This window comes from Melanostigma gelatinosum (genome assembly GCF_949748355.1).
Source record: "Melanostigma gelatinosum genome assembly, chromosome: 8".
Classification (NCBI taxonomy): Eukaryota; Metazoa; Chordata; class Actinopteri; order Perciformes; family Zoarcidae; genus Melanostigma; species Melanostigma gelatinosum.
In genome coordinates, this window is record NC_136641.1 from 10,909,468 (window position 1) to 10,924,507 (window position 15,040).

The following is a 15,040-nucleotide window of genomic DNA, read 5'->3' on the forward strand; positions in this document are numbered from 1 at the left end:
ACACACGCGTAATGAAATGTGTGTTAATTATTAAAATGCATTAACAGTTAAATAACTCGCGATGCTGTATTGGTAGAAATATTACCCGGGACTGAACAGAGGATGTGTTCAAGAACACTACTACCCTGGCTACCCAGTACACTACTCCCCGGAAACGATCCACGTGAGAAACGGTTTCAACCGACGCTAACGGCTAACGTCTGCTGTTGCACAGACTTTGACTGGTTACTCTACATTTCCCCCTCCGACGTTAACGTTAACACATTGGCAATACAAAATAAATAACCAGTGTCGACCAAACATTCCTGAACGGTATATTTGTCGATTCTTTTTTTCGAGGATAGTTGAGAATATTTCACCAAGTAATAGCCTTGCAGTTAGCCGTTCTAGTGCTACAGCTAGCACGAGAAGTCTACAACACATCAACAGCATATCTCGAAACCTTTCCCATCATTTTTTAAACAATATGCATCCCATACAAATTCTGTGAATATATAAGCATTCCAAAAAGATGGTTGTATAGTAACAAAGATGTCAAGTAACACGTTGGAAGACAATCCAACAAAGAAGCTATGCATTCCATCAAGTGTGGCCCGCTTTATATCAAACACCCATTTTGACCACAACGTAGCAAATTTGTTTTTGCAAATATATGTGCGAAGTGAAAAGGTATTTGTCCATTATGTAAACTAAATCTGCGCACACCTATATTGTATTCGTGCACGTTTTATTGATTGTGTATTAAGGACACTTAGCATCACACTATAACCTATTCACTAACGTTAAATCACAGTGAGCATTTCTGCTATAGGCTACGAATCAGTTTAATGTAATCCGTCATGTATTCATTTCGGCTTCATCTCTGTTATTCTTAATGTTAATGTGGTGAACGTAAGTTGTACATCCTTGTTCACTTATTTCTGACAGCATTGCACCTTAATGTCACATTAAATCTGTTATCTTTATCCAAAATTAGTAAAATTATATTTACCACATAATGAAAAGGTGGTAATACATACTGCTATGTTACGCACATTTCTGCATGTGTTTATTTCGAAGCCTTCTGACTTCTGTTTTTATTTATATGTATTTAAATCCATCAGAATCAGACACTCTGATCATATGTTGTGTTTGTCATTTTGACCTCTGAGTGGCGCAGTTGTACAGTAATGTAGATAATATTCTAATAAGGCCACAATTCTCCACCTGTTTATTTCTTTCTTTCTGGGGTTAATAATTGACCTATTGGTCACTCTGGAAATGTTATGTTAATGAGTCTCTGCTGGTTAACGTGAGCATTGATTGAAGTGCTCAAGTGAGTTTGTGTTGAATTAAAACATAAAAGAGAAGTTTTACAAATGGATAAGATACAGCAAGAAAACAGAAATACTGTTTTATATTAAAGTATGCAACCAGAATGATACATTTTGCTTCACAAACTATTCATCACTATTGTTATCTCTTATTTTAACCAGTGCTTTTATTGTTTAGTTTTACTTCATCTGCCTCTTTTCTGATCATTACCTTGCTTTGTTGATGATTTTGGTTCATGATAATGTTGTAATTTTTTGTTCATTTATTCTTCGAAACCACTTTTTCTATGTTGCTATACAAAGTTACAGTTAATATCTGGATTTGGAATTTTTTTGGAGAATAACTACAGGAAACAATAACCCTGTAGGCTACATATGTTACAGCATACAGAATATCACAATTTGTCTTTTTCTTACCTTCTACCACCAAATCAAAAACTGTGTTCACATCAGGGATAATGTCAGAAACCGTGTTGTTTTGGATAACATTATATTGTAAGCTTTTGTTCACCTTTATATCCAGAAACTTTCCATTACTATGTCACAATGGTATGCCATAAAATAGATGTGTCATAGTTTTTTTATTAGGACTTTGAAAGGTTTGCGGTGTCATAAATGTGTTCCTTGCTGACAAATCAGAGTGGATAAACATTAATCAGATGAGGGGATTAATATGATAGACTGCATAACTGAAGCTTGAAAAGTCAATGTGTTCGTAAATGAAACAAGTTTGGTGCTAAAAGGACGTGAATCACTTGTGTGCTCAGCCTCTAGTCTGCACGTTGACTCCCTCAGGTTGCACAATATTCTCGATACCAGCTGACATTCATCAACAGTCATCAATTAACCTATGCAGCATATATTTGTACTGTGGGAAAAAGCCAGAGAACCCACCCTGACACGGGAAGAATATGTAAACTCCACACACAGAAGGGCGGTGCAGCCTGGGGATTGAACCCCGGCCCCTCTTGCTGCGAAACTACAGTTCTAATAACTACACCACCGTGCAGCCCTCATGTAAAGTATGACGCAGATAAAACACACAAAAGCACAAACCTGTGCTTCAATGTTCAGCTGCTGCTCTCTTGTAGATAGAGTTTACAACATTGTTGCCTGCTGAGTGTGTATTTGTTTGTTTTTGGTTCCGTAATCCCACAAGGCTCTGCTGGCCTCATACATGAAGTATTACAGTTTTGGGAACACACACACAAAAAAACAAGTTTTAAGAATTTAAGTTTTAAAATGATCACTTGACAAAAACTCAACCGTTGTATTAATGTCTCACTTTTTCTCAGAGATTATGTGAAGCAATAATGGCTTAATACACACAATCTAAATTCACGCAGATAAATCGTCTACCTGTAATCTCAGCAAAGGTCATCATCACTCAGGTGAGGTGATTTTTGATAACATGCAACATTTACAAGCTGGTCACTGAACACTGTTTCTGTTATGCACACATGTTTAATTGCTCATCCAAAAGAACACATAACTGTTTTGACATATTTGATTTATTAACACGTTTTCTATGTACACAAACACAGACGCACGCACACACACGCACACACACACACACACACACACTCACACATACACACATGACCCGGCACCTTTAACGTCTCTGTTTACAGGTTCAGTCAGGGATCAACAGCTTGGCATGCAGGGTTACAGTTTTAGAAGCAGACGTTTTTCTAAGAAGGTCAATGGGAACATGATATGTTTAGGATTTGGAAGAGAAGAGCATCTTTAATATCGGGTGTACAAACAGGGCTTTAAGTACATATAAATGACATAATACAAATAAAATGCAAGGACTTCAGATGCAAGTGTATCACCCGTTCCTGCCAATGTCAAGCACCATCAATCACCAACTTCACATTAAAGGCAGAGAGGCACTTCATGGTTAACATTGATATAATTACATTAATTGCTACGGTAGATAATCCTACCGCAAAGCTGCTACTGTATGTTGCATACAGTATTTTCGACATAACATTAACTGTTTTAGCATGTATCATGAAACAAAACTAATAGCTATCACCATCTGCTATGTAATTACCGGTATCTATTTTTTTTAAAGGTGCTACAAGGACCGTTTTCTAAAATCAGTGCATCATCTACAAATTAACTTTGAGTCTTAATTGTTATAAACAAACGAGACCACTGTGGTGAGGACTTTCTTTTGGTCTTTGATGAAGAACAAAACATATTGGACGTTATTTTATCATCAGTCTGTCACGTCTTTAGCTGTCTTTGCACAACTTTCTGTGTAGTATAAACATCTGTCGTCATCACACTGTGACAGATGATGCATGTGTTTCATCTGCAGTCTCTCATTTGAGTGATGGGCTGTGATTTTGAGTTCTAAGTCTGGATGTACACAGGAAGACAACTTTGTGTTTTTTTCCACACGATATGACAATATCTGTTCGTAAAATAATAATAATAATAATAATAATAAAACACACTCTTAATTCCATTGTAAAGGAATGGAATAAAGATAATTTGCACTGCATCTTAAAGATGGTCCTACTTCTTGCCAGCCCTGAATATTAGGTAACACATTCATAACGATCCTCGCTATCTCTCTAAGAACAGACCTGTGACTTCCAGGCAAAAAAAGTGTGATATATTTTAACCGTGAATGTGTCCATTGCAGGCGTGATCCCTCACTGCTACACCCTCAAGAGGAACCGTTTTGAAATCCATGCAGTAGTCAAACATTGTAGATGCCACGTAGGATTTCGGCAACAGTACATGAGGAGCTCTTATTCTCACCAGACCCAAAAGAGTTGTGCTCACGCCGCTGATTCAATTACAGTGTTCAAACATTGGAACAGTTAACTCCTGCCTCACAGAAAACTGTCCTCAGTGGCGACGAAGGAGAACCCATTGAATGCGTTGTTGGAGCTGCTGCTGGCGTTGAGCTCTGGGCTCCGACTCACCGAGTTAGGAACCATTTCTCTGGTGAACTCTGGATCAATATGTTGAGTGTCAGCTGGGCCTCTCTGAAAGATGAAACAATCATTGTAACTGATAAAGCATGACGATATATATATATGCAAGTAATGGATGAGTTGACACACACAGACAGCCTGAAAAAACTCACCACATTCGGGTTGTAAGGAGGAGTGATTCTCTTGTGGTAAAGGTCGTCCCAGTTGATTGGAGAGAAAAATATGTGGTTCTTTATTTCTAACTGTAAATAAAACAGAGAAATGTTATACATGTGTACTGTACATACTGGCATTTTCCATTCCTTCTGTTCAGAAATCCCAAAACACATTTATGAGGACAATAGAGATTTTCAAGCCACTATATGTTATTTCAAACAATGAGAAATAAAGTATGAAGGAGATGTCATCTTGGTAGATTTTCTCAGAGGGGATCCAAATCCCTTTAAAAGATGTCTCACACTGTAAGAGGCTGATTTCCCCAAATTAGAATAAGCAGAGTCCTTGACTAAAGCAGCATTTAATGGAGTTTGATCTTCCCTTGTCTAGTATAGACTAGGCTTATTTCTTGTCTGGGAAACCGGCTGTTTTCATGTGTAGCAACAGTTGAAAGATAGACTCACAAAGTCGGCGATGGCCCCGAGGCGTCTGTGCTGGTCTTTCTGCAGAAGACCCACCAGCAGAGAGCAGACAGCGTCAGACTTCCCCGGAGGAAGTGGCAGCGGCTTGTGAAGGATCCCGTTATACATTTCATCGACGTCACGGCTGTAGAAAGGAGGCTGAAGCGGAGGGATGGGTACAAACATCTTCAGTATAAATCGTATGTTATATATAATACATTATAAGGTGAACACGTCTTATCATTTCATATAGAAATACATAAATGCGAAATAGACATATTCTATTTGTGTAAACAAGAGTCCTCAGCCAAGCTAGTGGCTCTGCGAGACTGTACTCAGGCATAGCGGCAGTACTTTGAGCTAAATGCTAACATCAGTATGCTAACAAGCTGCTATTCAGCAGATACAGTAATATCACCATCTTAATTTAGTGTGTTGGCATGTTAACGCTAATTAGCACGACACAGAAAGTACAGCGGAGGCCGATAGGAATCTGATGACTTTTTAAACTAAAGTGTAGACCTTGTGGTGGTGCTGGAGGAAATGATAAAGGCTACATAAAGTAATTACAATTCATTGAGGGGAACATGAATGTCAAACTAATCTTAATGGCAATCCATCCAATAGTTGTTGAGACATTTTAGTCTCTACAACATTTTCTGCAGACAGTTATGGACAGAGATGCTCTGACCTTTTCTCTTGCACCACTACCAGGCCAAATCATGTACTTGTACATACAGAAAACATACAAATCTGACGGACAGGTCACCATGAAATGTACGAAGCATGTGGTCATGGTCCCTAGAGGCTGGAACTGTTCTTATTTGGACCCTGAGATTTACTTTAGCCCCACCCTCAAATGAAAATATCGACCTTGCACACAGGATATACTGTATTGCCTCAAACATGAAGATGCTTCTAAAAAGGGATACCGTACAAATCAGCCACAGAAACTCACATACCAGGCTGTAGATCATCTCATAGGTCACTGCTCCCAGACACCACCAGTCCACTGTCCTGTCATATGCTTCCTTACGAAGAACCTCTGGTGCCAAATACTGCAGACAGAGAAACAGGCATGGACAAATCCTCTTTCTACAACTGGTTTTTCTAACTACCGTACATTAAAAGGCCACAATTCTTAGTCAGTAAAAAGTTGAGTTGTCAACTGTTAATTTGGAATAAAAGACCTAATCATTCATGACATACAGTTGTATTCTTTACTTACTTCTGGAGTCCCACAGAAAGTTGAGGTGGTGCCCTCAGGCTCTATACCTTCTTTGCACAGCCCAAAATCTGTCAGCACCACATGGCCCTGCACACAACAATAAATAATGCAATGCAAAAAAAGACTAAAACATGTCGAGGAGTTGAAGTTTACAAAAAAACAAATGTGAGGAATTGGACTCACCTGAAAATCTAAGAGAATATTTTCTGGCTTCAGATCTCTGTAACAGATAAGAATGAGAAGATTATTATGATAGATCATTTGTGAATTTACTGTTTTGTGTCGCTATGGTTCGGGTGTAATAGATAATGACGGTATTGTCATAAATGTTCTGACCTGTAAACGATGTTGAGAGAGTGAAGATAGCCGATGGAGCTCGCTACCTCGGCTGCGTAGAACCTTGCTCTGGGCTCAGAGAAACACCTCTCTCTTTGCAGGTGGAAGAACAGCTACAGAAAGAGAGAGAAAGGTGGACGGACAGATAGACAGAGCGTGGAGAGGATGGAGGGAGACATCTAAATTACATTTAGTTGTTAGAGGAGGACAGAGAATTATTGAGGGATGAAGAGACGGGCAAAGTGACAGAATGAAACATGAGAAGTATGGGTCGATATTATTTTCCAAACATCCAAAACCAAACATTTAAAAAATAATAATAATACAATTCTTTCAACCAGGGTGTGGTGTAACACGCTCGATCATCCGCACAGGAGCACAAAAGCACAGCAAAGTTTCTGTGTTGGAAAACAGTTCTGCTGGCTGCACGCCAACGAGCTGTGTCTGACTTTGTTTGATACGAGTAAATAAAGGATTACTTATTTGGACATTGTTAAAGTGCAGCCTGCTGTGTCCAGATGAACAACAAGGAACCAAAATGTACAAAAATAACATGATATGATGCTAAACCAGGGCTTACTCCAGTTTATTCACAATATGGACTTTTTGACACTAATAGCCATAAAAACATAATCAACCCTGGCAGAATAAGTAAACTAAATACTATTTATAGTTTTAAAAATGTTTTCCCAGGACAATTATTAGAAAATAGAAGATGTTATGTGTGGCATTTTGAATTATCAAAGCAATAGTTCAATATTTTGGGAAATGCACTTGAGTGATGAGGACATTGATACCACTTTCATGTCTATCGGTGAATTATGAAGCTACAGCTAGCCGCTTGTTAGCCTAGCTTAGCATAAAGACTGGAAGCAGGGGGAAACAGCTAGCCTGGCTCTGTCCAATAGACTGTATACAGCTTTGTCTGTAAATTAGTGACAATTTGGTACAATTATCCAAATGAGTCTATACGTGAGAAAAGGAGTTGCATCTTTCTGATGATAACAGCTTTTCCATTATAATGCTTCTTAGAATAAAGATCCTGTTGCCTCCTTTCTATCAGGATGTTGATCTATGTGCAGTCAGAGCACTTTCTGTCATGATAAACCAGGAAATCTGACTATCGGTAACAAAAACACACACACACACACATGCACACACAAATTATAAAGTCTACAAGGTGTTAAAATGAACATGGTGACTGGTACTAACATTCAGCTAAGTTTAACATTTTCCCCAAAACAGCTAGCACGCCATTTCAACTTTATGCCATAAAAACAAAATGTATTTCCTCAAATAAAAAACGGCAATTAGTTAAAAGCCGGGCTTCCGATTACGGCAGGGGGGCGTGATCGACACGAAAATATAAAGCCCAAAAAAATAAGGCCAGGGAAAAAACAAGTGTCGATAAACTCATGGTGCCTGTGTACATTTCTACCACTTTAATTGAATAAATTCAACAATATACTGGTAATCATGTTATTTTCAACACTTTGTTGTTCTGGATTAAGGTACTCATCTAAAGTATAGTTGCCTACTGGCATTTCAGTCACTGCGGGTCTATGTGTGTGTGTGTGTAAAGATATAATATCATTTTGTTGTTAGCAGTTACAAGAAGTGTAATAACAGCATAGTCTTTAACAGGTTTTTGTACTACAATATGACCAATCCTACTTATGAAACAGAGTTGCTGTCGAGGTAAATACAGGCCCCGGTGTTTATTTGAGGAAATATGGTGATCAAGTTTCTTTCACTATTTATTTAGTTTAAGACGCATACCTCTCCACCATTCACATAGTCGAGGACAAAGTAGAGCTTCTCAGGAGTCTGGAAGGAGTAGTGGAGCCGAACCAGAAAGGGATGTTTCAGACTCTTCAGCAGTACATTTCTCTCTGCCATGATGTTCTTTTGCTAAAGAGAGAAGACATCAGAGTGAGACAGTGATGACTACATTTAATAAAATGCCACAAATACACCAATCATACAGAAAACACATTTTCCTGAACATTACCACTGTGTGCTCAAGTGTATTTGTTAATGTTTGTGGGGTACAGTTCAATTTTCACAGAATGAAAAGCACAGGTGTAAATAATGAATCTAATGATGAATTCATTTGTATGTAGCTGCTTTGATTTCAGGGTCCTGGTATCGTTCGCTCACTGTCACTTTAATTGAACAGAGCCATCGTTAACACCTGGGCTTTTCCTACAATGACAAGACAACATGTCTGCTGTGAAACAGGCCTATTTGTAGTACTTTAGCTGCTCAGTAGAAGTATGCAGTACATATTGTCAATTGCAGTTTCAATATCGTATGCTTTCATTGTAAATAAGCATATTTAAATTTTCTTCAGAATTTTTTTTCTTAGAATGTACATTAAATACATAATAATAATCTGATCACATTGGTCAAGGCATGTTGTCCACACAACAATGTGGAGCTTGCACTACTTGTTTTTATTGTTTTTTTTATATGTTGAAAAGTATCAAAGGTACTGACGAGAAAATATGAATCTGGTCATCATTAGAGTTTTAATGCGTACTAATTGTCTAAATGCTGTTTCAGATTCTCTTCCTGTCTGATGGAAACACTGAATCTTTGTTAATGATGATCATCAGTTTTATAGGACTGGACGGCAGATGATTCAATTTGAATTTCGGAAAGTTACAAAGAGAAGAAAAAAACAAACCAATCGTTTCCTCTCGAAAACAAAAACACTGGACACGTCACCTTCAGCAGAAGCAAACGAATCAAAGGAGGACAAGTGTGTTTGATCAGATATTGTCGTTGCGTTGTCGGACAAGAACAAAGAAGTGGCTCCGTTTACTTCCTGGGAGTTGTAAAATCTGCTCTTTGTACAGAACAAGCTGTAGATTAGATAAGATTGAGATCATGTTGCCGGGTTAAAACACTGTTTACTAATAACACTCTCTCTCACACACACACACACACACACACATATTTCCTCTTGGCTCATGGAGCTATTTTCCATCTTCATCTACTTTAGCCTGGCACATTGGAGTACTGTGTAATTCAAAATAAATGTATATATTTTGACATCCTGGTCATAATCTCGAAAAATCACGTCTGCTTAATCACCTAAAACGTAACACAGTATATGTATTTCGACGTTGGTAAGTTTGTATCAGATCATATGCTTAAAGGCAACATTGTATTATTGATTTGAATTAAAAATGGTTTGCCTCTGAAAATCCAAACTCTCGTTCGTTCATAAAGGAAAGGAAATTATGGAGCCAGCGAGGATCAGCTGGAGCGGAGCCCACCTCTTTTTTCTTGAGGATGACTTTCTTCTGCAGCACTTTGATGGCGTAGAATTTGTTGTCCGCTTTCAGCTTGGCGAGCAGGACCTGCATGGAGGTGTGTTTGTCAGTGCTTTGTTTCGTAAACAGACTGCGCCATCATCTCGACACACCGCTGTCACGAACATTACATCAAGCCCCTCTGAGAACGCAACACAGATATGTGATCTGTGGAAACAGATGATACTGAGAAATATGAGAAGTGTGTTGATACAAGCTCTGACATTGACCTGCGGCCAACAAAAACCTCATTAACATTACTTTTTATGGAGAAAATACAATCCTGCCGACAAAGGAACGTAATCACATGAAGAGTTTAGTAGAGAAGGAATACAACTTATATGAAACACGTCTGATTGGATGATGTTCAGGTCAACCTTAAGAGGCCTCAGTGGACTCTAAAGTAAATGATTCATGAAGCAGGCAGCACATTTTGATCAGACAGCAGTCAGCAGATAACTGCAAAGTCAGCAACAGCTCACTATTTCTCTCTCTCCTCTGTCTAAAAAGGTCATCTGCTGCTAATTGAGAGTATACCACTGACAGTAACTTATAATCTATACGACCCACCAATAATTCCTGCAATAGCGTCTATCATTGTTATCGTCAGCTGCTGTCACAGAGAACTAGTCTAGTTCAAACCACTTTCCCTGCTGGTGAATATGTAACCTGATTGAGATGCAGGAAACTGCTGAAAGAAAAACACACGATATCTATTCAACAATAAAGAGATACGTAGATCGATACATATAAGTAATTGTTTCAGTGTTACCTTTCCAAAGGTCCCTTTGCCAATGACGGCCAAGAAGTCAAAGTCAGTGGGCCTGGCACTGAAACAAGAGAGTAGTTTATTAAATGGTGGACAGAATTACATAATAACTCTGAAGTACTATATTTGTAATAGCTTACATATGGTAGAAAAGCGACCGACAAAGAGCAAACAGTACTTAGTTCAAATGGACCATTCTCTTAACAGTGGCCTCGCATTATTTTCTGAAAATATCTAATCCAGACCACTGGAAATACACTTTTAGCGAAGACAATGCAAGTTCATTTTTGCTGGGTTAGTAGCTGTATATCTTGTGTGGTAATATAAAGACATGCTGCTTAGTGAGAGCAGAGCTACTGACTGAGGGTTGGCTGAAGGTCCCAGGTTGACATCATCATGCGGAGAGGAGGATGGTGACCGCAACTGGAGGAAAAAAAAAACACAACAAAAGTGAACAAAAGAAAAAATATTAGACTGCATTAACTTAAAATCGCTTGCACCATTTAACATCAGCATCCCTTAATAAACTGTCTTCTTCTGTCCCATTTCGGTTGGCAAACAACCTGACTGTGCATTACAAAGATGATGGGACAGACACAGGCCAGTTACTCCTCTAACTAAAGGGGTGAATGTCAGTTTTCTTTAAACAACTTCTACAACTTTTGTGAAAATCTGTTTTTCAGATTGGAAAGCAAAACTTATTCGACAATTTGGTTTATGCTTTTAAGATTTCAGACACGGCTGCTTGAGTGCCAGGTTGGCCTTGATTGCACTAGTTTGACGTAGCTGCGAGACAAACAGTCGAGTAGAGAAAAAACATCCGTTCTCCATTAACAGCAACAGTCACTTATTGTCTTTTTTTTGACAAAATGGTCTCCATGAACTTCTGACATGCAGTGGCACCAAAAGGGAAATACTATTCAGCCTTACAATAAAACCACGAGGATCGGAGTCACATTTCCTCTCATTGCACGGTCACTGTGTAATTACAGAACATCTGATGAAAAGAGCCCACTGTTAGAGATCATCCGTCTGATATATCTAATATATTGAGGAATTTGTTTTTTGGGGGGGGGGGGGGGGCATCTTGGATGTATCGCTAATAGAAATAATAAAAATCCATTTCTAGAAAATAGAGTTGAAACATCATTGGCTGCAGGCAGAACCTCTGTCACATGGCCCAAAATGAAATAAGGCAAAATTGCATCATGCAAACATAAATACACTCACATTACAGTGTGCCATGGCCATTATCTATTCCCCTCCCACTGGTCCAGCATCAGTGTTTCACAGACCTGAGAGAGGAGATGTTGAGGGTCATGAGGTCAGCAGCTGTGCAGGATGCAACCGTGGTGGTGAAACTTTATCTCTTCAGCCTTTTCTCATTTCACAGATAAGACGTATTCTCATGAGCCTGGATTCAGTGTGTGTGTGTGTGTCCTAATAAACTGCTGACCTCAGTATGACAACCTAAGGATCCAGATGAGCTCGTAGTTCTGGTTTGTAAGAAACAAGATGCTGGAACAACAGAAACACAATGAAGGACATTGTCTACATATTCTCTGTGTGTGTGTGTGTGTGTGTGTGTGTGTGTGTGTGTGTGTGTGTGTGTGTGTGTGTGTGTGTGTGTGTGTGTGTGTGTGTGTGTGTGTGTGTGCGTGCGTGGAGGGACTGTATCAGTGAACATGTTTACATGGTAAATATTGTTGTTTCATTATCATATCTGACAAGGGTCATACACACAGAAATAAAAACGTCCCCATAATTTCAGTTTTTCTTCCCTTCAGGAGCTTCAGGCCAGTTTATCGATTTATATATTCTCTATTTCAAGACGATGGAGGAGCCAAATTTGACATTTAAATTTTGTGATGCCCACACATTTTGAGGCAACACATAACTACATGAAATCTAGTAATTCATAATTGTATCACCAAATTAGCTGTGTATCGACTGAAAAACACGCAAAGCAACTATTTGGAGAACTTAATGTCAAAATAGCAGATTAAAAAACAAGCTAAAAAGATCGATTTAACACTGACTGAGTCCCGTTTTGGACTTAACACTTTATTGTACTCAAGCCGAAAGATGTGGTCCGACAATTTATTTCCCCCATTGTAAATGAATCTACATGTTATTTGGATAAGTGACTTGATAAGATAAAATAAATAAATAAAATTCACCAAATTGATCTGAGTCCTCATTAATAAATACAGGCATACAAAGAGGACATGTCTGCAGGTTAAAATGATCATGCATAATTGATAATTGATGTGTTTTCGGTTTTTTTACCTTCTACAACAAGTACGGCTACCTTTTTTGCTGACAACGCTCAAAGATTTGTTTAATTTAATTTTGTGTTTATTCTTCAGAAGAGGTAGGAAACTCTGAACCACCAAATCAACTCCAATAACCTGCCACAGTGCATCAGACAGGACAAGTCTGTTTGTTTTGAACCCCGACACAAAAGACCCAATTTGACTTTTTCAGGAATATATAGGCAAGGTATCCCACAATATGTCTGGCCACAAATTAAATATAAACTCCCCATTGAGTTAACTATAGAGCCAATATTATGAATGAAAGAAGACAGAAGTAATTTATTAAGTTGGTGATCTGAATAAGCACAGTTTCAAAGACCAATACAATTAACTAAACAGACTGAACTCTGCACAGACTGATAGTGATATCACGGGAGATCAATAACTTGAGGTCATTATAAACTAAAGTAATTCAGATATCATGTATGTTATTTTGAATATATTAGCAGCAGTATACTAATATTAGCAGCACTATAAGGTTACTAGCTCGTTTATTAGTTTAACAAGAACAATACAATGTGGATCAGGAGAAAGCTATAAGAAACTACAATATCCTGGCACATGTTTCATCCCCCAAAATACAAATATAATCGATGTAATTTAGAAACAAACAGGCACTCTACAGATAATCTGGGTTATCAGTGTGAAACCTGTAAGGTAACAGTTTGCTCACCTGTGGGATGAGAAGGTCAGTGTGCGCGCTCTGCTCAGGAGACTCTAAAGCTCACGGAGCTGTTGGAGGCTCGCGGACGGCGGAAGCTGATCTGAGTTCAGTTTTTTTTTTTTTTATTGTTTACGCTCATGAAGGAAGGTCGTCTAAGAGAGTGAATCATTGATGAAAAGTTTCACTTGTAACGTATTTCAAAACGTGTGCGTGTGTGTCGGAAAGGAAGAGTGTTGGCTGTCCAAACTTCATTAAGAGTTTTAGTTCCGGACTCTGCGCTTTCAAAATAAGACGAGTAACCTACTTTTTGTTTTTTGGGCCATTTATCTATAATTTAGGAATAAAATGAGCAGAAAGCTACTTTTGGATAAATTACATATATTTTGTTCACATGGGATGATGACGAAATATGTATACTACTGCGACTAATGTAATGTTAGTAAGACACTAATATCTATCTTTCTTGACAATAGCATTCATTTGCTCAGCACCGTATTACAGAAATTGTCCAATATTTTGGGGAACATGATTATTATGTTTTTCCAAGATTGAAATGAGATGAAACATTTCTCATTCATCTTAATGGATACATTTGTGCGTTTAATACGAAGTTGGAGACAGGTGACGATTAGCCTAGCTTAGCATAAAGTACTGTTAACCCGGGCGGTAACTGGCCTGCCTCTCTCCAAAATAACGATGGATGAACTTTTGCACAACACAGACTTCTGTTTAAAATATTATGGGGAAATATTAGGCATTCTTAGATACAGGGTTATAAGCGTCTCTAGTCATTTTAAATGAGCAGCTTTTCACTTAAATTGTGTGACTAAAAGTAATGGCTGAGCCAGCGACTAGAAGCTAACGGTGCTAACAGCGCATACAATGGTAAAGCTGCTGACAGATCGAACAGTGTGAACCTTATACCGGAGGGTGGCTGCTACGCTCACGATTGCCCGTGGGTTGGGAGGATGTTATCAGTAGTAACTCCTGTATGAGCGCAGTGCCATTACCTAACCAGTGGGACACAACAGAGACACTCACACTGAAATGCATGCGCAGCCGGACTTCAGTCTCTGCTCAGGTAGACAGCGCTACACTATAATAATGCTCTGAATCCCGTATATTGAACCTTTAAGGTGACTTTCTTCAGCACATGAATGGGAAAAGAGCCTTGTTGTGTCAAACACTGCACATGCACAGTGAAGCAAAAAATTCCAAATTAAGACACAATAAGCAAATCTCCTTTTGGACTGAAGGGGGGCTTTTAAAACATTTAAGCATTTTTCACTCTTGATTTTGAAAAGCAAGAGAGCAAGAGTGTCTCTCCGTAACATCCCCCTTTCAAAGGATAAAAAAGGATAAAAAACCTGCCATTCTTTCTTGTATGACACATTTACCACCAAACAATCAATTATGCTTCTTTAATTTTGCTGTCTAGCTGCAGCAGCAAGTTATCAGCTTGTTTTCTGGCCTCTGCAGCAGTACAAGAAGATAAACAACGAGTTGTCACCACCACAG

At 38.6% G+C, this 15,040-nt stretch overlaps 1 protein-coding gene across 1 annotated transcript; it reads right to left on the bottom strand.

The window, feature by feature from the left end:
- Nucleotides 1-4,165: 4,165 nt before the first annotated feature.
- Nucleotides 4,166-11,791, bottom strand: sgk2a (serum/glucocorticoid regulated kinase 2a; the record flags this gene model as incomplete). Its single annotated transcript, XM_079274223.1, has 12 exons — nt 4,166-4,321; nt 4,423-4,512; nt 4,891-5,046; nt 5,850-5,945; nt 6,116-6,202; nt 6,299-6,335; nt 6,452-6,564; nt 8,231-8,362; nt 9,736-9,819; nt 10,544-10,601; nt 10,902-10,963; nt 11,771-11,791. The coding sequence occupies 12 exons, from the start codon at nt 11,789-11,791 to the stop codon at nt 4,166-4,168; spliced, it is 1,092 nt and encodes a 363-aa protein (XP_079130349.1).
- Between the last annotated feature and the right edge of the window lie 3,249 nt (nt 11,792-15,040).